The 27,835-nt window shown below is 41.5% G+C and overlaps 1 protein-coding gene across 4 annotated transcripts; it reads right to left on the bottom strand.

Annotated features, from left to right (window-relative positions):
• Positions 1–1,243: 1,243 nt before the first annotated feature.
• pak4 (p21 protein (Cdc42/Rac)-activated kinase 4) lies at positions 1,244–27,522 on the bottom strand. 4 transcript variants are annotated; one of them, XM_018742933.2, is made up of 10 exons: positions 27,373–27,522; positions 10,139–10,360; positions 9,256–9,479; positions 7,915–8,344; positions 6,316–6,756; positions 5,922–6,055; positions 5,284–5,410; positions 3,854–3,979; positions 3,142–3,276; positions 1,244–2,862 (listed from the first exon to the last, which is right to left on the bottom strand). In XM_018742933.2, the coding sequence occupies exons 2-10, from the start codon at positions 10,337–10,339 to the stop codon at positions 2,707–2,709; spliced, it is 1,974 nt and encodes a 657-aa protein (XP_018598449.1). In that variant the 5' UTR covers positions 10,340–10,360; positions 27,373–27,522; the 3' UTR covers positions 1,244–2,706. The 4 variants fall into 4 exon arrangements, with proteins under 4 accessions (XP_018598449.1, XP_018598452.1, XP_018598451.1 ...); XM_018742936.2 differs by having other exon boundaries at positions 7,915–8,341; XM_018742935.2 differs by having other exon boundaries at positions 27,408–27,522.
• Between the last annotated feature and the right edge of the window lie 313 nt (positions 27,523–27,835).

Below are 27,835 nucleotides of genomic sequence, written 5' to 3'. Positions count from 1 at the left end.
AGAAAGGAATAAAGAGGACCAGAGAAAGTGTCAAGGCCACTTGCCAAAGTGTGGATTGGTTTAAAAATGACAGTGATTGGCAAAGGATGTAAAAGTCTTTTTCAAGCTCTTAGCAAGAAATTACACTGTGCTCTCATGTTTCAAATAAGCTTTTGGAGACATTTTCTAGCACTTTTTAAATGCAGGTCCTTCACCATATTTAAAAATGTCTCTTGGAAAGTGCATCATGTGTTTCCATATCCAGCTGTCAATGGAGGTAAAACAGGCCCAAACATAATAGTGTGGGACCAACTTAATTCAATATGTAGCCACAGATTTTACAGCTTGTATGTGGTGTTTACATTCATGATCAAGAACTGAAAATGCTGCTGAAAATTGCATTTTCATGGGACATATTCAGTCAACAATCAAAACTGAAAAGGAGTTTGTGGAGATAAGGTTATCTACCATTTTCATTTTGTGATTTTAGTCACAGGCTGCCAGTCCCAGTTGTGTTCCTGAATTGAGGAGCCAGTGTATATTTCAAATAGATCACTGTTCTGCAGCAAAGAAACTCATTTGTGTTAACAGCAGCTATGTTGTTACACAAAATGTACACTGTGTATGCCATAAAGTGTCTTGATTAAAACCTGACTGGTGCATAACAAGGGCCTGTGTTGGAATAAAAACCCTCACACTGGCACACCACCTTGGTAAAGTCAAGCATCACATCAAAAGGAAGACTCCACTGGCCTCCAAAAAACTACTCATTTTAATTTTTCATAAAACCAGACAATACTAGAGAATTCTACAAAATGATCCAAATTCCATAAGACTTCTTCTGAAGCATAAATAGAACATTAAAATGCTGCATGACAAACAGAAAATCCAGTAACAAGTAATCAAAAAGAGGGTAAGAAAACACAGTAAATGCGTACAAATGTGTACATCTAGACATAAAAGGGAATTTTCTTTACAATATATTATGAATAGAACATGTCTAAGTCAGGAACTGCTTAATTTCCTTTTTAGACCTGCTCTAATTTTGCACATGTAGTGTGGTCTTCGGGCCTAGATATCAGTGCTATGAAACTGTGCGGCACTGACACCAATGGGGCTACAAAGTGTACAGTATACCAGATTGAAGGGCCTGTAATGTATGACTGAACTGACTCCATGAGAGACCCTCTGGTTATGCATCCTGACACATGACTGACTGCTCTTTTGGTCTGCGCATACACACCCCATCTTTGGTTGCTTTCTGTCTTCATACAAATACACCTTACTGATTCTGTTAGTGTTATGCGAATGGCTCCTGGCTCAGGTTGTTTTAACTTGCTGTATCTGCATACACACATTCATCCAACAATGTGATGCGTATACTAAGGGCAGGTGTCAGTTCTCCTGATGTCCTGGTGCTTTGCCACATGACAATTCAGGCCAGCGCTACTCAAACGGTGCTGGGTTCTTTGCACCTTTAAAGTATCCCCACTTTCTCTTCATGGCCTTGCATGGATATTCTATAGTTCTGTTATACATTCATGTGGTCTGCACCCTTCTCCAGAAATTCTTCCTTAGAAACGCCCAGTAAGGCAGGTTGACTATCAAAAATAGTGGGCTGTCATTTACCTGACCCTGTGAGGCATCTTCATAACAGATATTCCAGCAATTGTGTGGCCACTGCTCTTAAAGAGGAGCAGGGCAATGCATCAGGCTTTATGCATACAGTGTCAGTGATAAGTTACTTAAAAAAAAAATAAATTAATCCCAGCCCCCTGCTTATTAAAAACCCAGAAAATGTAAAAGGATCTTTTGTCATTTCTATTTAAAAAAAAAAAAAAAAAAAAAAAAAAAAAAATATTGATTTCCTGTGTTGTAATAAAAGGGTGTGCAGCCTCTATCTCTATACACAGTGCTTCAATCAGCTAACTGTAACCACAAAATGAAGTATATATTTATCATATTTATACAAAAAACTAAAAAATCCAGTGTTTATCTCTGCTTAGTGTACATAATAGGAAGCAAGAACTTATTCTCATAAAAAAGTTCATAGTGTCATAAAGTGTGGTCCTTCAGTAGCACGTCTCACTGTAGCTCTGTAGTACATCAATGGAAAGCTGTTCTGTCTCCGCAGCTGAGCAGTAGTGCGCAGACACTGACAGGTGTCCCACCTTCCACTGAGATGAATTTTGTTTCACTTATGAGATACACAGAGTTCCAGCAGACTTCTAAAACTTTCTCTACCCATCTCTTACCAACTAGTCCACAAAGTTGCTCAGCACTGGACCTGTACATCTGTTAAACAGGGCAGGGGACCTGTTCGATTCACACAGCAAAACCTGCTATACTGTAATGTGGCTCTGGAGTTACCAAGGAGAGAGAGGCAAGAGTCAAAGGCATGCACTCTACACTCCTTAAACATTGTGCAACAAGAAAAATCTAATTCCTCATACAGTCCTCAGCGAAGTATGAGGAACAAAAAACAAGAAAAGCCAAACCGTTAGAAGGCAAAGTGTTTTCAAAATACTCCTTTCCAAAGTCCTGACATTCAGCCATCATTTTTCTATACTTTAAAATGTCTGACCACAGAAGGAAAGGTAACAGCATGTTGAAATCACATCACAAATGCACCACATCTCTCTGTGGGCTCCAGCATTAATTGGTAATTTAACCTGCATCTATTACGATGTGACCCCAGGAAGAGTGTGGCACCAGCTGATTTCAACCTCATCTCATTCGGTTCTGTCGCATGAGGGGCACAATGCATGAAGGGGGCCCTGCCTTGGTCAAAAATGGGTGCTTCAGGAGCTCGCTGGCAGTGGCTCTCTGGGCAGGATCTCGCACTAGCATTCGATCCAGAAAGCCCTTAAGGAGAGGAGAAACCTGAAAGACAGACAGACAGACAATTCATGAAATAAGAGAAGCAAAAGAATGCTCTTTGTGTACGGTGATCATCAGATGGAGTAGCTATACAGCCAAAGTTTCTCAAGACACTGATAGCACAGCTTGTCCTAGAATAAGCTGGTCTAAAAATATCAATGCCAGAGCACTGATGATAAAAGTAAAGCCCTGCCTTGTTTTTTGCAAATATGAACAAAGAACAGTTGTGAGTGAAGCCAACAGGTCAACAAGTTGAAAAGTCAAGAGTGAAGAGTGCCGTGCCTTATGGAGGTTTTTGAGCTTGGGTGGAAGGTTGTCTCGGATCATCTTCATGGCTTTGAGAGGTGGCTCGTTGAAGTAAGGGGGCTCTCCATCCACCATCTCTATCACCATCACTCCCAAAGACCAGATGTCCACCTGTACACCAGGAAAAGAGAAAGCTTTACGATGCATGAGAACCAAGACCAGGCAAGAATTTTGATGTGGGAGCAGATTCCAACAACCGTTAGCAATCACTACTAGGAGCTGGTATGTTGAAGCTCTTCTATCCTTTGCTGAACACACTTTACATAGTTTGTTTTTAAACAAAGATGACAGTTGCAGGAATTTTCTTGAAAGTATATGTATGTCAGCATTCATGTGACTTCACCACACTTAATACTTTTTTTTTTTTTTAAATTAAACTTATTGCAGAATTTGATCCACTTAGCCTTGAGAACAGCTCCACTCTACGTTGAAATGCAATCCTGAACTGTTTGTAGATGGACCATTCTGCAAGGAAAGCCTCTAGTTTAAGAGAGAGGATGTGAAAATTCACTGCACATTTTGCACTACAGAATTTTCCATTCATGTTCAATATTGTGAAAAATTTAGAAGAACCAACACTCTTGCTAAGTGAAGAGCAAAAAAATTGAGAGATCTCGCTTGTGATCCTGCATGCTTTCAAAATGTGATACATTTTCCAACATGTGGGTCGTGCAATTAGAATACTGACCTCGGGTCCGTAAGGCAGTCTGGATATGAGCTCTGGGGCCATCCAATAAGGTGTCCCTACGAGTGACTTGCGACGCTGAACCTCTTTGGACACCTGGGCACAGAATCCAAAGTCCGAGAGCTTCACCTGATAGACACAAAAAGGAGACACTGCTGCGAGACTGTCCCATTTCAGACATCAACATGCAACCTGAGTACAACTACTTAGAAGTGCATTAATTTTGTTCCATTTCCTGTCTCTTTAGCTCTTCACTACAGACAAAGAGTGCAGGTCTATAGCACACCAATACCACATTCAAATAAAAGCCAATCCAAATGGACATTTTAATTCAAATTTAGCACCGTTTTCTCCTTGCTGTGACTTTACATGTAATATGTTGATTTGAAGTTGAAGCTTTAAAACAAGAATGAACACAATTCATACCAGCACTGTTAATATAATAATCTCCCATTTGTAAGAACTATCACACATCTGACTAATCTATAGATCTGAGAAGCTACTCAATGTGAAGTTATTTAGTTTGTCTCAGTCCTGTAATTTTTTTGTCATGTATAGCAGGACCACACAAGTAATGTAAAGTGCTGGTAAGATTGACGGCTGGTGAAAGACACACGGTTCACTGGAAATGCAGAAGTAGCAGGAAGAAGTGAAAATGAAAACAGGCAGTTCTGACGAGAAAAAGCTCAGGGTGAGCACGTTTCCCTGAAAGCCCACCCCAAACACACACTGAGCACCGCCTGCACTGCAGTGCAGCCACAGTCATGACCTACTTTTTTCGAGAAGTAGAAGTTGGCACATTGGCCATAAACAGCTGCAACACAGGAGATGGTCAAAACGTCAGCAGAGGTGCAAAACCAAGGAAGTAAAGCTGATGACATTACAGGAATTTCTGTAATGTTCACCAAGTTTACACACTGAGAGCTTCAAAATGTCACTGCTGCAGTATGTGCAAAAAGGCATTTTGTGTCATTTCTTATGACAAGCATCTGCTACATTCAGTAATGAATGCATCTAAACTGCACTTCCCCAAGAAGTACTGTCTACTTTCTATACTGTCTGTGTTGTAGCCTGTTTACTTTCACATCTTGAATGAACGGTTCACTTAGCAAGATCATCCAAAGCCAAGAAATATCAAGCTCTTTTTGAAGGGTTAATGGCTTGTATAATTTTACTATAGAGAAGATAATCATAGGTTTCACTTTGGAAAAATTAAGTTTACAATTAACGTTGCTCATTAAAAAGCACAGACAAATGAATTAGGATTTATTACAACGGGCTTGCTGCACAACTTGGGGAAATGCAACATGATCTGCATATTACATCTGATGTGGAGACTGAAAGCTGCTTGCAATGTCTGAGTGGAAACAAGGCATCTGGAAAGTAATGTTTAAAGCTCAGCAGAACACAAGAAGCGCTTGTACAGAGCATACCCTGCCGTCATGTGTCAGCAGGATGGAGTCGCTCTTGATATCCCGGTGTATGACGCCCTGCGAGTGCAGGACAGACAGCGCCTTCAGGACAGACAGACATACGGTGGCAATTTGCTCTTCATTCATCCTGAATATGGAGAACAGCAAACGACTGTCAGTTCACCCACTTTACATACAGGAAGATGCTTGGTTCTGTGCAAAAACTGCCTGTCAATATGAGTCATGAAGAACGAGATGCTTTCTTAGGCTCGAAGGTCTATTGTGAGGAATTACATAATTCACATAATACACTGGATTGCGAACACGCAGCTTGAACAGTGAATACCTTTATAACAAACATCTTGTGCAACTCAGACTTTCCAATTAGAAAGCATGGAAATGCAACACAACAGTTACTTCACAAGTGCAAATCCACCCTATTACTGACCCTGGGAAGAGTGATGGCAGAATACGTTCAACACACTGCCATCTAGTGGCTTTATGAAAGAGTTGCTCTTTTGTAATACTGCAAACTCTTAAGACTCAAACCCCTTAAACCAGTCAGTACTGGTGACACTCATTTAAACAAATTAAAAAAAAAAAAAAAAAAAACACTGCAGCATAGCCTTTCAGCCTTCTCACTCCAAGGCAATCCTCACCTGGTGTGCGTCACAATGTCAGTAAGAGCACCTCCTTCCAGGAATTCCATGACAACCCACAGCTCATCTCCAACCAGGTAACTGTTGTACATCTCCACCACATTTTCATGGTGATAGTCCCGCATGATGACAACCTGTTCAATCAGATAAACTTTTAGAATTGCACAGAATCCAATCCTGTCACATGTCAAGCACATACTTTTGCTGTATGGGCTTTCTTCACGACAAGCAAAATTCTTTCTTGAAAATTTGGTTTGATCCGTGTAAAGCAACAACATAAGTAAATAGGGAAAACATTATTAATGTAAATGTGAACGACATTTTTTTTTTCTTTTTCAAAAGCTTGGGTTATTTTTGGGTTAATAACCCCCAGTGTCTCCCAGGGATCCCCTACCTCATTGAAGAGTAGCTCTCGACGTTGCTGTTTTCTCAGGTCCATCTTCTTGACTGCCACCAGCTTGCCTGTGCTTTTAACAGTGGCAATACACACTATGCCCGTGGACCCCTCGCCAATCTTGATGTAGTGGTCCAGGTAGGTACGTGGGTCACCAGGATCCACCACCATCTGCAGGGCAGCACGGAACTGCTCATGCGAAACACGCTGGGGCTCTCGCTGGGGCGAGCGGGTCTGCGATGAGGGTCCAGGGTGTCGAGGCACCGGGGCATGCGAAGCCTGCGGTTCAGGACCCAGGATGGGATGAGAAGAATGATGCTTCTGGGGCTCTCCTTTTGGTTGCCCCTGGGAGGGCCTGCACTCACTACTGCCAGCCCTAACAGGTCCACTTGAAGGCCCATTGTGGGGCAGGGCTTCATGAGGTCTGTTGGGTTTCAGGTCCTGTGGGGGAAAAGTAGACACAAAGAGGTGTGATTAGAATTTACTGTAGTGTTAGAGGTGACTTGTACCCTCAGTCTGGTTTTCGTTGTAATCCTTCCATATTTTAGAGTTTCCGACACGAAAATATTGAATAGGTCTTATTTAACTTGCAAAAGTACAGGCGTGCAACACATTACGATGTTTCAGGCAGCGACGGACTGCATATACGACAGTGGCCCCATAAAAATATAATGGACTGAAAAATTCCTATCAAAGAACGATATCGTAGCCGTTGTATGGGTTGTAACGCGATGCATCGCTCATGTTTTAAGCGTGTTTTGTAAACAAACCAAACTGCGCTGCCAGACATGAAAGTATATACGATTTATGTATAGTACATAATACATGATAATAACTTTGTTACTGGTTTATGTATTTACTGTACAGTAGTTTTATTGTTACTTTAGAGTGCTTTCTACTTAAAGTTCCATAATGTAAGGCAGTACTGTACACTCCATGGTGTTCACTCAACGACAAAGTTGACCTGCGACTGGTTTCACAGAACGTAACCCCGTTGTTAAGTGGCGCATACCTGTATGTGACAGTTTTCCCTTTCAACCCAACTGCTCAATAAAGGACAAATACTCCTTCTATAGAACTTAAATCCTTGAATTGAAGTCAAGAAGTTTTAATTCAGTTTCTCTGCTGTACTATCTGACCACGTTTTTTTTTTTTCCTAGTCAACTGACTCATTTTTCATTGTTTTCAAAATGTAACTTGTGAAACTACAGTAGTAGTCAAAATAAGTACAGAAATTACACAAAAAAACACTTGAAACCCACACTACCCATGTAAAATGATAGTGAAATCACACCTCCAAGGTAAAAATGTAAAAAAATAAAGTGCAATGTGATACGTAAAATGATATTTTCCCACATTTCACTGCTGCCACTCCTGTGTTTACAATGTGGTTTGTTTTTTAATCTTTAATTTAACATTGCATTGTGCAGCAGGTTTAATGATCTCTCTTTGAGCTTCACAGTTCACAGTGCCCAACAACAAAAATGGAAAAATCCTGTACTTTAGCAAATTTTTCAAGTGTTGCAACAGCTATCAGTCTGTAGGCTTATGATGCAGCATGATTCCTCTTTCTCTCTGACAAGAGAGGTTCTGTAGTACCTGGTGACTGGGGCTCCTGCTGGAGTCACTGTCGCTGCGGGGGTACGTATTGAAGGGCCGGCCAGTCTGCTGTGCAGTTTTCATCACGCCCTCTGTGACAGGTAGATTTGGGCTACGGATGTTGGGACCTGACAGGGGTCTTTTGTCCCGAGGAGACTGAGGGCTTGTGTCCCGGCCTGTGTAGCTTGACTTGGGCCGCTTATCAGCAGCCCCTTCCCGTCTCACCACCTGGTCCTGTTGGTTACGGGGCTCCCTATCTCTGTGAGGAGGCGGCGGAGGTGGGTGGCCTGCTGGTTCCCGATCTCGATGGCGTCTCGGCTCCTGCCCTCGGGGCTGCTGCTGAGGGCGGCTGTCTTCGCCGTGCGTACGGCCTGACCGCTGGGGTGGTCGAGAACCGCCTCCTGTGTTGTCATGTGTTGGTCTCTCCCTGCTGAGAAAAACAAAAATATTGCTGACAAATCCTCAACTGGAACAAGCTGTTTACAGCACAAGATATGGTATAAATGTTCACGTGGAAAGATGACTATGATACATGAGAAAAATACATTCTTTTACCAATTCAATACCAATATTTCTTAAAAATTTGAAAACTATCATAAAAACTTGCTTTCAGATATTGCAACATGAAAGACAGTGCTGAAACTCAGAATTCAATGGTTCATGTTAATTCCTCCTTTGGAAATCACAACTAACAGGAGTTTAAAGGTGCACACACAAAATCACTTCCATGCAAGAATCATAAAGCCAATATATTAAAAAACTACAAATTCTTGAATGTAATAGTTTAACACCTAATCACTCATTCACTTGGGAATAATCTGGATTGAGCACAACACATACATACTTTACAAAGTCCCCCCCCCCCCCACACACGCACACAGACAGACATGTGTTGCTTAACGACGGGGATACATTCTGAGAAATGCATCGTTAGGCGATTTGGTCATTAAGCACGTGGTAAACAAGACTTATGACACTGCTGCCAGCGTAACAACACACTGTCTTACAGTAAACTTTTTTTATAAGTAGAAAGAATAAAATAACGATAAAAGTACAGTACATTAAATACATAGACCAGTAACACAGGTGTTTATCATTATCAAGTATTATGTACTGTACATAATTGTATGTGCTATACTTTTATACAACTGGCATCGCAGTAGGTTTGTTTACACCAGCACCACAACGAACATGTAACACGTTGCGCTACAACGGCTACGACATTGCTAGTCGATAAGAATTTTCAGCTCCATTATAATCTTATAGGACCACTGCCATATATGCGGTCAGTCGTTAAGCAGCACATGACTGTATATATAAGCACTGCACAGAATGTTTTACCTCTCCCGCATGTCGCCATGGTGATCTTCATGGCCATGTGGCCGATAGAAAGAGTCCCCATTCTCCTGGCCACCACTACCAGAGGAGCCAGAATCGCGCCGGGGTTGGACTGGGGGGCTACCACGGCGCAGGGAGTTGGAACGAGTCACTGACATGGTCTCAAACTCATCCAACAACCAGGTGAGCGAGCCATCCACACCAATCTTACTGCCACGTACAATGGTCTGAAAATGAGGGCAGATGGTGAAACATTCCAGCGCTGTTTCAGTAAAACAGATGAAATAAGTTCTTTTAATCAAAACTCCATCCTTTGACTCTCACAACACATAGACTTAATTTTAATAAGGCACACTTGTCTACACTCATCATCAGGTACATCAAAACCTTCCACTGACAGACATTTTAAAATTGTGGTCTTCTATTAAACACTTATTCACTGGCCTTCACAATATGGACCTTTTCACACATGTAGGATCATGACAGTTGATTAAAATAGACAAAAAAGCTTTTTTAATCACCAGAGAACAATACTGAGCTGCATTACGTAATATCAGCAAGGAGTCAATCGACTTTCTGTTTAAGAATAATTTTAATCAGACCATTCAGACCTATGAATAATCATTTGTGTTTAACGAGTATCGGGCTGATCCAAATCACATCCACAAAGCATAAAGTACTCCTACAAATCCATAAGCCATGACTGAGGTGCATAGATACCATAGCCAAGCATATATTTCCATTTTGCCTGAACAATAGCTGAGATGCAACTTAACTGTATGCTTCTAAGCATTGTTTACTCTCAACATGTGACCATAAGGACAATGGTTCTGGCAGCCAAAGAAACCTCTTGAGCATCCCTGGCACTCTCAGTCCACCCTCTTACCTTACGTGGCTCCACAGTGGTTATTACTGTGGCATCGATAAAAGGCTTGGGCCGCTTGGCCGTGTCCTCGATCAGGCTCTGCCATTGGCGCGGCAGACCCACAAATTTCTGCTCTTGCTCATCAAAGTCTGTGTGCACCCGGTGCTCAAAGTTGGAGGGTGCAGAGATCTGGATGCGTTGCTTCTTCTTCTTACTGAACATTGCGGCAGTCAAGCATCAGACCTAGAGAGGGCAATCAAAAGCTGGAATGTCAGAAGCTGTGCAAAACCATACAGGAAGCAATGAAGAGTATTTGTTCAAGGAAATCAATTTGAAACCACAAAGCTGCAGGTTCAAATCCTAGAGCCAAAGACGTATTTAACCAGTATTATAGCAATTAAAAGGAAAACTGACTCGTTTGGGTCAATGGTTACTAAATCTTACATTTATTCATTTAAAGTGACTTAAAATGTTAAGCTCCTTACAATTATTGATCCATTTATACAACTGGGTAATTTTACTGGAACAATTTAGGGTAAGAACCTTGTTGAAGGGTACTACCACAACTGGAGGTGGGATTCAAACCTGTGACTTTTGGGTGCAAAGGCAGCAGTTGTAACCACTACACTACCAGTTGTCCCATCTCGCCTAAGCAATTCACAAGATGTTAACTTTGGTTTCAGGCCTTCAAGGAATCATTTTCTTTCAATTAAACAGAGAAAATTCTGATTAAACTGGATGCATGTCAAATACTGTGTGAAATGTCCAAGAGTATATTAAGGTAGTAAAACTATGGGTTTTAACTCTCCTTCCCCCCCCCCGAAACTGCCCAGTGATGTGGTCTTTTGTTCCAGTCTGTTCTGTATTCAACTGGTACAAAAGGTCACAATTGCTTTACTACACAAATGTAAAAGAAAATGTATTTACGTGAAAAACTGTATGCAATCCTTGATGATTACTGCATTTTAAAATTCAACAGCAACAAAAGGTATCTATAAATAGTGGACCAACTGACATTCCAGCACTGCAATCATGTGGACTGCAGCTCCTACCACAGAAGTCTTTACGTAACAGCACCGTTCTGAATGAATGGTTCCCTGAACCACAAGCAAAAGAGACGGCAACTGTGGAACAGGGGATCAGCCGGGGATCAGAGCTGACAACTTATTAAAAAAAAGAAAGAAAAAAAAAAACCATCTCTCTACAGAAAACTAATTTTTTTGTTAAACAGTTCATATGTCAAGTACAATGGTCACACTGGATTTTTTTGCTCCAGAAAGTCAGAGAATATCCTTCATAAGAATTACAAGGAGGTATAAAGGTTCATAAACAATCTGTAGTACATTTCTTTTCTACTTAGTCTTTCAGTTGAAATTAATACCCAGTTTGTGTGGAATTTTTAACACATGAAGCGGTCACCAGCAACCACCTTACTATTATAAATTCATCAGTGTGTCTCAAGGGCTTGAAAAAACAACTTAATAGCACAGAACAGCTGTACTGAAATATGGTTTGCTTATCTGTATTAAAATGCATTGCCAGAATGTGAAATCTCCAAACTGAGTGCTGTCCAGTTGTTTCTGCTCTTAGAATATCTTGTTTAATAAGGTCTGTTGGTGGTAGCACACACACCCACACATCGTCTGAAGTCGCTTGTCCCGAGTGGGTCGCGGCAAGCCGGAACCTAACCTGGCAACACAGGGTGAAAGGCTGGAGGGGGAGGGGACGCACCCAGGATGGGACGCACCCGGGATGGGACGCCAGTCTGCCGCAAGGCACCCCAAGCAGGACTTGAACCCCAGGCCCAATGAAGAGCAGGCCCTGGCCAAACCCGCTGCGCCACCGAACTCCTCTTGGTGGTAGCAGCTAAACCAAAATCACCAAATATAGTAACTTTAACAGTAATGTGAGTGAATGTGCACTGCCTGAAATTAATGCACCTGTGAATCAGAACCTTGAACCCTAACCCCCTCAAGCATTCGCCTGGATTCACTTTTCTGGGGGAAAAAATAAGTTCAAGATACACCTTCTACTCACCAGTCCTCCCTCAAGATTAGGTGAAGACTCATCGGTCATTCACCAATCCACAAAATATGTTAGGTCAAGATTCACCTACTTTTAAAGTTGCTCTTCTCTAAGTGGCCATCTTTGTATCTTCTCAAAAAAAAAAAAATGTGAAAAATGTACATTCAAAAAGTTATTTAAAAAAGTCTACAGAAAACCGTACATAATGCATGCACTACCTGAACCAACAGCTGTAAAAGAAAGAATTTTAGAACACTATCTCTTAATGATTAACACACAAATATATCTGACAGTGTACTCTAAAGAAAAAGTTCTAGAATATTATTCCATGTAAATGTGAAATTCAATAAATATTCAGGGATAATCAAAACACAGATTTAGATCTAAGAACATAACGGGGATGGTGCAATTAATGGGATTTGGTGATATTTTATAAATGATGCCCACCTTTACAAGGTGGAGGGAAGACTTATGTAGGCATTTTATTACGGACCTGTAAGTTTCAGCAGTTAGTCAAAAGAGCCATCACCTTTCCACTAGAAAGACCCAGGTCTGAATCCCACTTCCGCAGTGTAAATTACTTTGCAAGAAATCATCAGCTAGATGATTAAGTGGAATATCTAAATAAATGGTGCTCTGTCCAAAAGTCTAATGTGCATGGAAGGACAACTCAAACGTGAAGGGTATAATTATGAGAAGAGACTTTCAGAAACAGTGAAGGAAATGGGTCTGCAAAGGACACTAATAAAGTTAAGCCGTGCGAGTACTCCCATTCTTTCAACGCCTCAATCCATGCAAAAGGCTGGAAAATCTGGTGCAGCTCCAAGCACTCATCACTTTCTGCCTGCTGCTGACTGGGGATGAGCACTGCTCACCTGTTCTTAGCACCGACTCCTTAACGGAACCCCCTACAACCCACTTTCATCTTTCATATCATGAGGCAGAGTGGTTGTATCAGAACAGAAAAATAAGGGTGTAAAAAAAATGTGTTTATCTACAGTGACCTTCAGCTAAGTCATTTTCAGAAAATTTGAGCTTATCCTGTGATCAGATCAGCTATTCAAATAATCATCTTCAAAAAGCACAACTTGTGGTGAGGGGGAAAATAAAAACAGCCTCGTTTGTGTCAGTGAATAGGAGCGCACTGCAACGCGGGCCAAAATCAATGACTTAACTACCCGCAGGGAATTGTACAGGAGAACAGTGCATTAAAGAATGACCCCCCACTCACTAGCCTGCCTAATCCGTCCTTTTGACAGTCTGTATCACGAGGCACTCCCACAACCAAAACACATTACTTTGCCGCACCCTAGACAAACCCTCAAAACCAGCAGGCACAAATGGGAAACAGACATTGTTAGGACTGAAATTGTGTGAGAACTAAATTACCCATAACCTTTCACAGCATAATAAGGTTACCCATATAAAAAAAAAAGTTTTTGATCAAGAGAATGAATCAATTTTCTTAATGCAATTCCATAAACAAGGGGAATTATGGAGCCTCTATGAAAAAAATTTAGACACGCACACACATACTTCGGTAACTTGGATTTGTATGTTAAAACAGTCCCCACCACTGAGAGACTTTATACTCATATTGCAAACTATCACTACAAAACTTTACTCAGGACTCCATATTGCCATCAGTGAGCTGGACTGAGTTCTGAAATTGTTATCAAACTGAGCCACAATCTGTAGTTTCCTCCCAACTGACAAGGGCCACCCCCTAGAGAGTTACAGCAGTGACTGGCTCCGGTCTGGAGACTGCAGTTGCCGTATAAATATTTGCCATAGATTGCATGGCAAAAGGACACAACAAATTAGAGAAAACCAAACACATACTTGCATTTAAGACCAAACTGCAGAAGAAAGCAAAAGGTGACCGAGATGATTAATCAAAAGGCAAGAACAAAGCAATGCAAACGACAAATAAGAGTCTGTTAGGGTGTTTTGACATTTCATTCACTGAACTCTTAAAAATTTAAAAAAAAAAAAAAAAAAATCAAGTGACAACAGCAGCTGCAAAATTATGACTTCCATCTGACATGGTGAAATCCAAACTGACAGAGAGCCACAGGGAAGCAAGCAGCTGTGCTGTAAGAGAAGGTGGAGTTTGTAGTCTTGCAGCCACTTCCATGTCTTGTAAACTGGAATCATTTACAAGTCTCACAGTTCAGAGATGTGTCCCAAATTCAAACTGGCCATCTAACAAGCTACACTTCTTAACCGCTTACAGATCACAAAAAACTACTGCTCCGGGAAGACAAAATGGGATGTCCCAAAAACATAACAAGGCACATAAATGATTATTTTGTTGTTGATGCTCCATTAGCACATTGTTATGCACTAGTAAACGGCAAGAAAGGCATAACTGTAATGACTGCATTGAAAAATGCAGTAAGATGGTGTCCAACAGCAAAGATGGTCATGCCCTGGGATCAACTGTGTGTTCTCTGATTACACAAACCCTTTCTCAGATAACAGTATGCCATTTGATTCTTGCAGAAACAGTAGCATGGAGCACCAACACAGTTTAGAGCCATGGTCAGCTGGGCATCGCCACACTCGCAATGACAGATTGGCAAACAGGATGTGTTAAAGCAGGCAATGATACCAAGCTAAACTTTATTCTTTTTTTTTTTTTTTTTTTAAACTAGTGCACTGCATTCAGTGCTGTAGTCAGTACTGAACAAAAAGTTATGGATTCCGGGGGGGGGGATCAAAGGGGTTAGTGTACTGCTGAGATTCTGTAGGCCTGAGAAAACACTGTTTCAAAACAATATTTAGTATTTTGCTTGTTGCAACTATGAACGAACCCTGTTATGCAAAAATGTAATCAAAACAAAACAGAGATATCCAATCCTGGGTCTGAACTTAGAGGTGAAGTTCACATGTCAACCAAGTCTACATATTCCGCCAGCTTTAACAAAAAATTCAGTGTGAATGCGTTTCACAAAGATTTTCAGTGAGTCAAAAAAACACTTAAACATAGTATTCCAAACAATCCCTGAAATAGTCATCCAAGCAGACTGAATTTTTCTCCATTAATTATGACTTTTCATTTTGCAAAATATGGTGAATTCCACACTTCAATCACTGAAAAAATATAAATCCTCCACCAACCTGGAGTTTAGAGGCTGGTCTTTCTATGAGACAAAAAGAAAATAATTTACACTCAACAGTGGGGGAAAAAAACATCTTTGATGGAAATGGTAGCATTGATAATGTCCCATATTTGGCTTTAGAAATGTAACATTTCTGCATGAATCTTCCACCTTGAGGTTGTCCAATTCCTTTGTTTCCTTTTTATTCATTTATCATGGCATTCCTTGGATAGCTCTCCAGTACCATGCTAATATGCATCCAGGTGAAACAGTCATCCCATCTTGACTTCATTTCCACTGGGGATATGGTGGTTTCAAATTCCCAGGACAACAGGAATCTGCATGCCTTCCTAATGTATCCCTTGCCTTAACATATACTACAGATAAAATAATATCTTAAAACTCTTCCACTAGAACAGGCATTTCAAATCCTGGTACTGGTGGAATTGGGTATGTATATTTTAAGATTCCTCTTGAAATAATTTTCTTCCTGAATGAATTCAGCTACCTCATGTAGTGATGGTCTAGTGTGGAGAACTGTTTGAACACTTAAGTTTGCATACAGAGCAGTCAGTTCATGCCTCAACTGTTTCTACCTTCTGACCTGCCTTCCTGCTTTTGCTACCAGGAATGCCCAACTCAACAGGAAGACAGCTAGCTGTTCAGCTTACAGATCTCTCCCAAAACATACATCAACCAGGCCCTAACTCCTTCGACTGGCTGAAGACAGAATATAACAAGTTCCCATTTACCAAGTAAATGGCTTAGAAACTTTTGAAAATTTCTAAACAACACTTCTCAGTGACTTGATGTTTTAGACAAATTCCTGTAAACTGAGGTCAGAAAATTTCTTTCTTTGTCACTGAGCAATTAAAACCCTCCCTTCTAAACCTCAATTTCACAAAATTTCAAGTGATATTAGTAAATTTAAATCCTCCGAATGGGTGTAATTCGGAAATGCTAATCAGGGGTTACAGTAAACATGGTTTTTGTTGTTTGCATACTCTTACCATAAGAAACAAAATATACGTCACTATTTTTGTCACGCGTGTCACAAAAATCATACCAACACATGAGCAAAGTTAAAACTTTAGACGGCTCAAGCACACACTCCTGGATAGCTACCCTCCCAGTTTTTAATTACAGGGCATATGCAGCACAACCGCTGTACCCTTCCACCTCTGGACTTTTACTGGACTCACTCAGACGGTGTCCGAAATAAAATGCCTGCCTCTTCCTAGCGTTGGCCGATGTGGTTGAATGAGCTCAGCATGACCCTCAGAACTGCTCAGAACTCTTTCGGGCACTTTTCACCCGCTCTCCTAACAGTTCTATAAATTATCCCAACACCATCTGCTATGATTATCTACGCACATACCATTTGGTCTTTAAATTGAATTCTATAGGCAGCTACTCAAAGCGCACCAGCAAAATTACAGCATCAGAGGAACAAGCTGTCCTTACATAATCATGTTTGTATCTAAAGCTCTTCACCTCTTAATGAATGCAATCTGAAATATTCTAACTTGTACTTTACTTCTTAGAGAAACAAAAAAAATCCCCCCATGTGTACATGTAATTTCGTATCCACATTTTGTTGGCTCTAATTAGGAGCTTCCTTCTCAACAAAGCCTGGATCTTGCGTACACGTTCTTACCGCATGCAGAGTTACCGAGCGCGGTAAAAACAGTATATCCACCTGAGTAGAGCCCCAGGAAAGTGCCAGAAAAAGCACTACACTTCTTTATCACATTAACTATAATTTTCTTTATCAGAACCCATTTAAGATGGCAATGCTGCAGATAGCGGCTAAAAGGACTCGAGGCAATTATCATAATGAATAAACGAAGATAAGCTCCAAACTAGTTCCCTCACCGAAGCCTAAGGCTTACTTAAGAAGTACTGACATGTGTAACAAAAACACAGTATAAATAATGTAAAATGTAAACAGCTACTGTATGGAAAGCATCTTTTGGGTTTGTTGGGCTAACTGTAGATGTAGTCTTGATGCATTATATATAAGCACTTAACACCAAAACTCGGAAAAAAACTTCTTCATAACAAGACGACACAACATGCAACTGACATTACAAATATTTCAAAGAACTGTTGTATGTTACAGATAAAATATGCATCTTTTTAAGTCATGTGACCTCTCTGGCAGGAAAGACGTGTGTGACGCTTTAGAAAGGAAAAATAGGAAAATAAAACTCCACACAGCTCTCACAACTGAGAGGACGACAAAAATACTGCTGGCTGGGAAGCGGAGCTCTGGTGAGCACCAAATGAGAGCTCATGGTAAAACCACAGATAAAGGACATGTTTGAAGAAGAAATGGAAAACTTGGGCAAGGGAGGTGGAATGGAAGCCAGATGTTTCGCTAAATCACATGTTGTGGAAAAACCTGCTCTGAGTCGAACCATTATCATATGCTACACGGATATATGAGCACAGAGATTGAAAAATAAATTCGACTTCTACTAGTCTGACGAGTACCGAAAAAAAATATTATCCTTCATAAAAAAAAATAACTAAAAATAATGCGTCCTCGTTACGTGACTGCTTAAAAACACTCCTACGGGTTACACTAACACAGTTTGGGCTACCAGCAGCAGCAGCTACCACATATCCAGACCAGAGTGCGTTAAGCGAGTAAAGCCCATGTTATGGCGCGCCGCACTGACTGCACTGACTACACCGCACTACTGCACTCCACTCCACTCACCCAACAATCCCCGCGCGACGCGGTGCAACTCGTCTCGGCGAAAAAAAAACCCGTGGAAATGGGCTGTGGAGCCGCGTTAGCAAAGTAACCCCGGCACTGACGAGCAACAAAAAAGTTTAATCTCCACTGCGACTCCAGAAATTAGTGGTATTTATCTCGCCACAATGTCTCTCATGTTTTCACGTCCTTAAGAAAAAACCGAGCCGTGCGACGAACTCCAACACGAGAGTGTGAAGTTCCTGTAGTTTCACCGGAGGCCCAGTATCGTGACGTCACAGGGGAAACGAGAGAGAGAGAGAGAGAGAGAGAGAGAGAGAGAACGAGCGAGACGGTCTGTGTTGCCGTTGCCAGCGGCGCCGCGCTGACTTGTAACAAGACTCACAAAAAACGACACTGAACAGCGTTAACAATCAGAATGCGACGCGTTTATAATTCATAATTGTCAACACACGGAATCTGCACAATTACATTATATTCACATCCCGTACTGGTAAGGGTGCCAACTAACACTGCAACTGGATCCTGGATTTCCTCACCACCAACAGACCCCAGCATGTGCGAATTGGCAGAAATACCTCCTCCCCACTGACCCTCAACACTTGCACTCCACAGGGAAGCGTCCTGAGCCCAGTCCTGTATTCCTTGTTCATACATGACTGTGTGGCCAGTCACGGCTCCAACACCATCATAAAGTTTGCTGACGATACCACCATTGTGGGTCTGATCACCAGCAACAATGAGACGGCTACAGAGAGGAGGTGAGGCTCCTGGCAAAGTGGTGCCAGGACAACAATCTGTCTCTCAATGTCAGTAAAATCAAGGAGCTGGTGATTGACTTCAGGAAACAGGATACGGCTCATGCACCCATCTACCCTTACTGCCAAACTCACATGGACTGAGCACACAGCATCGACCGTCAAAAAGGCCGATCAACGCCTCCACTTCCTCAGGCGTCTGAAGAAAGCCAGGATGTCCACTACAGTACTATGACAACAAACTTGAACTATTACAACTTTACGCACCACTATTCATTGGCAGATGCTTTTCTCCGAAGTGACGCACATGTCAGAAAACGTGTATTACAGAACAGATGGAGAGATGTGGGTGCAGATTGTTGAGTACACTCAATTTGTGTCATACCTCTGTATAAATGTGCACACGACCAGAAGTGAGCAGCAGTGCTGTAAATGTCCTGTACGTTACTCCTCACTGCGACTCCCAGGCCTTACACGCACGACCGCGATAAGCGTCGCGAGCACACGCAACACTTGCAGCAGGTCCGAGGGGCTCGTTAACGCCGACCACACTCGCAAGTAATTGAGAGCTGTGCGTAAAGAGGAAAAGTGGCATCGCTTACTGAGTACACCTTCCTTATTCATAATGGACCACTATTCATTAATGCACATTTTCCCATTAATCGGTGCATAAGGCCATTCTAAAACAGTACCAACATTGGAAGATAAAGCCTAATTTCAGCAGCAGCGGATAAAGGACCCGAACATGCTTGGACCCGAATCGTACAACTGCCAGAGGAGACTTTCTAAGAAAGATGCAAACTGTGTGCCAAAGTGAAGAGCACTTCTCCGAAGCTCGCTTTCGAAGAACGAAGCATTCACTGTGTTCAACCGAGCCATGCGGTCTCGCAGACCTGGAAGCAGGACGTGGGAGGTGCTGGTGCACAGGGCCGACATCTTTCACAGGGGACATCATCCCCTGTAAAGGCTCCTTCAGCAGCGCCCAGCACAGCCTCCATATCCCTCAATGTCTGAGGACTATTAAGCCACCTTCAGTTCAGGAAACAAAGGGGGGACCTGGGTTTTGTCCTCACCATTTCCTCTCCATAGAATATTACCCATGTGAGATGAAGCTCTTAGGCCAAACCTATTTTTAAGAACACAGCATTTAGTACACAGGATAAGATAACTATTAAGACCCATTCTTTCAATACGGAATGTTTTCTTAACAGCTGATCTGCTAGAGCATTATTTTCTTAGTTTCCTTAGGGAAACTGTACGTCGGCATTTTTGCTCATTATCCTGTCACTTTGCTTCCATAAATGTGGTTTGGGTGGTCCCAACAAAGACGCAACACTCAGTATAACGACACATATCAGCACTAAGCTCCAATACATATCAGCAGTGGGCAGCCTACTGGACAAGCAACACGCTATTAGCTCTATTTAAATCACTGTGAAACACCGTCTTTCAAGTATCAGGTCTTAGAAGGGACTCAAGATGTGCATCACTCTTCTGTTTCTATTCATGCTGCGTACAGAAAGAGTGACTGGTGAGGAACAACAGTGATGAACTGGACCTCCATTCTTAGCTTCGGGCTGCCATATCCATGTGTAGAGGACCATGCCTACCACAGTCAAATTAAACAGCTTTAATAACATGAAAGATCCTTACGTTGTCCTAAAGCCTTAATCCTGTGAACAAATGAAGATAGTCTGAAATCAACCATTTATTTGTAAAGCTACATGGTTCCTGTAACAACCTCCACATAATTTTGCAGAGTGACACAAAGCATTCTTAGGAACTTTAAATCAAATATCCATGAGCCAAGTCATCAAAATGTCTCCATTCACTCTACAGTGTACCATGTTTCACACCCTGTGCTGCTGACTCCAGACCATCACAACCCTGGATTAGGACAAGAGGTTATTGATAATAAGACAGGAATTTGCCAAACAGTATGATTTCACTAAACAAATTAAACCGATTAAGCAAGCAATGGGTGTACTGCAGATGTCTTAATTATGCCCAAAATTCCCTTTGCAGGCATAATTTTCACTTTATTGATCCCAGGGGGAGATATGTCTATTTTTTTTTTTAAAGAAAGCTTTTGTGCCTGATGCATCAATACCCTCAAAATAATAAAGACATATAAGTATGGAAGGTTATGGAACCTTGTATACATGGCCAGCAAAAACAACAGCCCTGTGAAGATGCACCAAATTAAAATGGCTAGTGCATATGGCTCACACAGTACAGTGTTGTTCTCAGAGGCTGCAGCTCACTCACACACTTGGATCCACAGGTCCACTTGCTTAAGAAGAATAACATGATTAAAATTCACGTTTAACCACTGCCATCCTGCTTAAGGATATTTTTAGAGGCTAATCAATCTGTTCTTCACAATGAACAGTCTACCCATGAAATCATAACAGGTGAGTATGATTTTTATTGGAATCTCACACCTGCAAGGGTTGCGTCAAGTTAAGAAAGTCAGGGTCGTGCAACCGAGGCCATACCACAAATGTGCCAAGGTACCAGATGAGGAAGAGGAAAGAAGTGGTTTTGCTCTCCTCCTTGGCACAAGCAAGAAAAACCAGCTCTGCAAAGTCAATTGAAAAAGCACAAGTTCCTAGAACACGGTATGAACCCGGGAGCCAAGAACAAAACTCATGGGAAAGAAAGAAAGAGGCTTTCGAAGTTCCACCTGCTTTGTTTGGATCATTTGACAATAATAAGTAAAAACAGAACAGTAAAAATAGATTTACAAGGTTATATCAACACGAACCTGTGACTTATTTCACTTCCTATAGCTAAATAACTTTAGATCAGTCACACTGACTGATCATATGACATACCCCTGCATCATACAACAGTATGTTTAAATCAACAGTGAAGCAATCAACACAGAAGTAAATTTAGAACATAAATATATTGCTAAGGTTTGTGATTTCCTTTGTCACATCATATACATTAGCATGTACTTCATTACTGCAATGCCTGCAAATACTTTCTCACATACTATTTGACTAAACATCTATAATTCTGCATGCTTATAGACAACTTAAAAACAAACAGGAAAAATCATTGCAGGTCCCATCTTCCACACTGTAAAACACTTGATTAGTTTTTCTTTTCATTCTACTGTAAATATGCCGACAGATGACATTACAGGTGGTCCTAGACTTACGAAAGCGTTTCATTCTGACAACCTCAGCACAAGTTGACTTCACAGTATGTGACAAATACACTTGTACTGTATTATATCAACCATAAGGACATATAAATAAGTACCATGCATGGATGTTAGGAGGTATAAGAGGACTTTTCAGTAATTTCATACATTCATATTAAGAAAATACTAATATAGAATAATGAAAAACAGCACAGTACTCTAATATCCTTACACTCCTGCACTTGATGTGGTCATTTTCACATTAATTTCTAAATGTTTTGCTTTTTCTTTTCAGCAACAACAGCATACACACTTTCACTAGCCATCTAAAATAAAAGGAATGTGAAGGGAATCACTATTTATTTATTACAGCCTAATGGGAAAGAAAAATCAGGTGCATCAAAATCTGTTTAGAGCTCATTTGTCATATGACATACTGGCATTTGTTAACAGTTTGAGAAGCATGGAACTGACTGTTCATTTAAAATGCTGTCAGGTTTCAGCAAAGTATCCTCTTCCTGTAAACACAGCAAGTGAGAAGTAGTGAAACAGCACACATGAACAATTCTCAAACAGACCATAGGGAACTTGATTAAACAGCAAAAGACTAGCACTTTCTCATGACATGTAGCTCATATACCTATAAGCAAGGGTTTAAACTAAATTAAATAGATTATCTGGACATTTTCCACATGCTTAATGAACCTAATAAAGACCCTGCTCTTGGTGGTGTGACAAAAGGCAACGTGGTTCTTATGTCAAGTCATTTTTAACACAGACTGGAATAAAGGAAATTTCTGAAACCTGATGTAGCCAGGCAAAATGCATAGCAAATGTATGAAAAGAAACATACCCGCATCACAACAATATTTACCACATTAAAACCTTCAGTTATCACACATTGATGAGTGCCATGAACTAAACATTTTCAATTAAGTTATATTTATTCATTTCAAAACACAGCACAAGCAACTATCTTTTTTCTGTATAATTAGCCTAGTTTTATGTATGCTTTGTAATTTATTTTTAGCCACCAACTTGAATAAAAGAAATAGCAGGAATAGCCATATCATGCATCATTTTCTCTTACTACGAATAGGAAGGCCGGGGTTTTAAAAGAAACCTGCGATGCCTTCAAAGAAATGTGGACTTTTGAAAGGCCCAGAATAAAACATCAAGATGAGACAATAGTTGTGAAGGATGAGTGCTTTGAAAAAATCCTCATCTTTATTAGTCTATATCTGTCTATTGCATGGTGACTTACACATGCATTTTAGCAACCAACTACTCTACAGAAAAGTGTTTACACAGCTGTTTTTCAACTGCAGCTACCTCAGAGAAACTTCAGTGAAGGGCACATTTCCTAAATGATCTGAACACAGTTTGGCCCTTGGGTCTTCTACGTCTCATTTACTACTTCATTCTGCTTGCCTTCCTTCGCTTTTTGCCTCTCAATGGGAGGGGATTTGCGGCGAGGGGGTAGGAGAGGGGGCTGGAGAGGGGGCACCAACATAAAGTGGACTTAATTGAAGCCTCCTGTGAGACAGCAAGCCAAGAGGACGGGACACAAACTGTTGAGAAAACAGAACCCATGGTGATGAAACAATTACAGACAATCTGAACAGCTCACTTAGAAATAAAAAGCATATGGAGCAGCAGCTAATGGGAAACTGCTCGGTGTGCATCAACCAGGCTTAAATTGTTCCTACTTTAGGCTTAAATCCCTGCCCCACTTGCATCTCTGGGAAAATCTAAACGCTTCGTATCTAAATTACGTTTTCTTCCTCTTTATTTTCCCCAACTTCTTGTCTCTTCGGGTGGGTACATGTAGATAACCTGCACATTATCCTCATTACTGAACACATTTTTATTGGAAACACACGTGCATTCCTCCTAATACTAAACTACACGTGTTCACTGCAAATACAAATCATGGTTTATGTCTATCCACTCTGTACATGCACATTCCTGACATATGCACAAAGTTCTCAAAGTTCACAAAGTTCAGCGGGTCCTCTGGACAATAGGACCGAGCTCCTATCAAAGCCACTATAGGCAATGCACGTTAGTTCACATTCTCCACCTGCTCTGTGGGTAATGGAAAGGTCTTGCGTTCAGCATGGGGGTCAAACAGGACAGCCAGGGGCAAACAGGCATGTCAGGAATGCATGGAGTACCCAGCACAGGGTGCACGCTCCGCCCGCCTCCCTGTACGGATCAGCACAAAGCATTTATCAGCTGCGGAGTGTCTGGTACATGGAGAGGGCAAAGGAGGGGGTTTGAAAAGGATAACAGGAACCTGAGAGAGGGGAGAAATGAGCTAAGAGTTTGATCATTTATTTTTTTAACACACAAAAGGGCTCTCATTTTCTCAGTCCCTATTTCTAGCATGGTTGGTCATGTCAAAATCACCAAGAGCTGTACAGGAACAGTTTTGTTTGAACAACTCCAAACATCTTCCTACATTGCTAACAAGCCAAAATACATGACCTTACTCTTTTTCGCTGATGTGCCACAGAGGAACAATGGAATGAAACAATGTCTGTCTGCGGTTACTCCAGCAAAGGGGATGTTTAATTGTAAGATAGTTTCTCATCCCTAACAATGAACTACATCAGATTCCTTTTTATTCAGCATTCTAAATGGTTTTGTGGTAAGAAGCAAAAACTAGACACACTAACCGACTCTTTCTAGGACTCAAAATTCAAACAGCAAACACATTCACCATGCTCTCCAGAACTCCATGGGTACTTGAAACTCCTACAACTTGCTTTTAATTTAACTCATGACTATGGATTCTGCATAAAGAAGAATTAAAGACAGCATGTCCAAAAGTGATTTGCAGCCTGTAGCAGGTACCCTTTATGGGTTAGGATCCACCCCAATTGCTTTACAGCTGGGGAAATTAAGTAAGACCCACAAGTTATTCTGGATATCAGTGACTGCTAAGCAACTAAAACAATGAAACTTAGCAGCTTTGGTACATCAGGGGATTTTAAATAACCACCCAAGACAAAATTATCCCCTGTATCATTAGCAATGGCTAAGTGGGGCTTTTTAAAGCACTAAACTCAAGTGTAATCATCTTTGAACCAGTCTTAGTGTTCCCTTTCATCTTAAGCAGTGAACCATAGCTTTCATACTCAAACACGGGTTTAAAATTTGAAAAAACCCTGCTTCCACATAGCAAATGTTTATTACTAATATTATGGCAGTCTTGCTGTTTTCTGCAGAACTGAAACTTCACGAACTTGCTCCAGGAATGTGTAGATGCTATAGTAAATGCAACCCACCTGCTGAACACCGGCAGAAAGAAGAAAACGGTGTGTATACAGCAAGTTAGGAATGAGCTATTCACTGCCACATTGAAATATGTCAATATAAGTGAAAGGACAGCAAAGGAATGTTACAATAACTGCAATCAAACTTTTAAAAGGGGACAAAACATCATCCATGCAGGAAAGCAACTAGGAACCATAATTGGTTCCATACAAAATGCCTTATAAAGTAATGTTTTATGAACCCCCTGAATAAGAAATCAATCTATTTGCCAAGAATTCTTAAAATGTTGCAACATGGAAGTTACAAGGAATCCCATAACACTAACCTCTGAACTGCTCCAGTAAAAATTACTCAGCTGTATATATAGATGCAAGATAATATTTGTGTACTAAGCTACAGTACTTACAAGTTGTTTCGGGGAAATTTACATATAATCAAATTAGCTGAGGCTAAAAATGCCTCGACTGTAGCATCACTGCAACAACCACTACTGCGTCTACTGAGGGCATTTTTTTAAGCCGGAAAACATTCAAATGATAACCACCGTACAGTCATCATTCTAAAGAGTTCCAACTTTTCGGTCCGATGTTGGGTGGGGAGGGAAACACAATGAAAACTGGATGTCACATTTCATTCAAGCCAGACAACCACAAGTAAAGAAGGGGCTACTCAACCAGACAGTGAAATAAACACATTGAGACAGAGTGTCCCGCAAAGGGATCCGACCCCATGTGTCCCTGATCGCACTGTGTGGACCGACACTCGCACCGCCTGCTCTCCTGTGGGTGGACACACATGTGCACAGACATGCATGTGGACACATGCGGAGATGCGGGACAGCTGGTAGCAGGGTAGTTAGAGCTGTTGCCTTTGGACCCAAAGGTCGCAGGTCTGATTCCCACCTCCGGCTGTGTAGTACTGCAGTGCCCTTGAGCAAGGTACTTACCCTAAATTGCTCCAGTAAAATTACCCACCTGTATAAATGGGTAAATAACTAAATTCTTTAAGTGTCACTAAAATAAATAAATGTAAAAGTACAGATATAAGTGCTGGGGAGGAATAGCAGAAGGGGACATGGCAACTGCACAGAGACAGAAAGGTTGTTGGTTCAAGTCAAGCTGTATAATGTTTACGGTGGCACAGCTGTCTCAGCACCTGGGTGGTGTGAGAGGATGTGGGTTCGATCCCCACTCAGTCTCTGTGGAGTTTGCATGTTATCCCCGATTCTGCATGGGTTTCCTCCAGGTGCTCTGGTTTCCTCCCACAGTCCAAAGATATGCTGTTCAGGTTCCCCCATAGTGTGTGAGTGACAGAGAGAGAGTGTGTTCCACTGATGTATGGATGAATGACCCACTGTAAGTAGTGTATCTAGCAGTGTAAGTTACCATGGTGAATAAGGTATGGGCTGATAACACTACATAGAGTTCATTGGAAGTCGCTTTGGAGAAAAGTGTCTGCTGAGCGAATAAATGAATATACAACACACAAAATATCAAAGGAGAAATATGAATGTACTAATCTTGCAGAAAGAACTGGAAAAAAGAAATTAAGGTGACTACATTGTTACGTTTGACGGGTTTCCATTGACTTGACTGAGTCAAAGGAGGCGAGGAGGAGCTGAAACTGAAAGGGCGGCCGGAGGGTGTCACTCACTGTCAACTAGTCGGACTGGTAACTAGTTACCTAGTTGAGCTTCTTGACAAAGTAGTTACCCCTAAGGCTTAGCCCGGGGCAGCAGTTCACCTTTCGACAGCAGTCAGAAACTAGGCAGCCACATTTCGAATTTAAATTTATCCGCCCGAAAACAGAATTATACAGAACGGCATGTAAATGTATATCCAGACGACTCGAGACTCGAGTCTCTCAGTCTCACCTGCTTCTTCGTCTTACTCTTCACACACACTCACTGGTAACCAAGTAAAAGGTATTCACACACAGTCAGTGCTTTCCAAACTAAGTGACAAGAAGAAGAAACCTGGACTGGACTAGGGTAACTCCTAACATGCCATGCGAACTAGAAAACACGACGTTTTCTTGAAAACCAACTAGTACAAGCGATCAGTCGGGACACGTTTCTCGCGCCAGGCGCGAACAGGTTAACTAACTTGTCGACCCGACCGTGCCGCTAAGACACAGACACTGACTTCGCTGGGGAAAAAACCGTGTTGTGAGACATGTTCTCGAAACGCCGTGGCAGTTCCGTTCCCTACCTGGGTACTTTCTCCGTGTTGCTGGAATGACCCACCTGTAGCGATTCCTCAACGGACGCCTTTTTTTTTTTTCCCCCGCTAGTACGGTAGCTAGTGGCGCACTGCCATTCACTCGCGAGCCTTACTTTTCCACCGCCATGTTGAGTCGGGGACGGAACATCCGGGAACTTGCACTCGCTCCCGCTCCATAGCAACCGAAGTCCATGGGACAAGCAGCCTAGCAACCATGCCCTGACCTGCGCTGCAGCAATGCCCGCGGCTTCGTGTAACGCTCCCGGAAAAAAAAAAAACACTCTGGCTAAGAATGCACATAGCAATTTTAACCGATATGTAAATCACACAAAAAAACTCTCGTCTAAGAGTCTGGGAGTGATGATTGACTCTTGATTGAAGTCTATCTTTCAGCACATCGCAGCCACGCCGGACCTGCAGATACATTCTGCATAACATCTGCAGGATCTGT

This window comes from Scleropages formosus, chromosome 10 (genome assembly GCF_900964775.1).
Source record: "Scleropages formosus chromosome 10, fSclFor1.1, whole genome shotgun sequence".
In the NCBI taxonomy this organism is placed as follows: domain Eukaryota; kingdom Metazoa; phylum Chordata; class Actinopteri; order Osteoglossiformes; family Osteoglossidae; genus Scleropages; species Scleropages formosus.
This window is presented reverse-complemented; position numbering and strand designations above follow the sequence as displayed.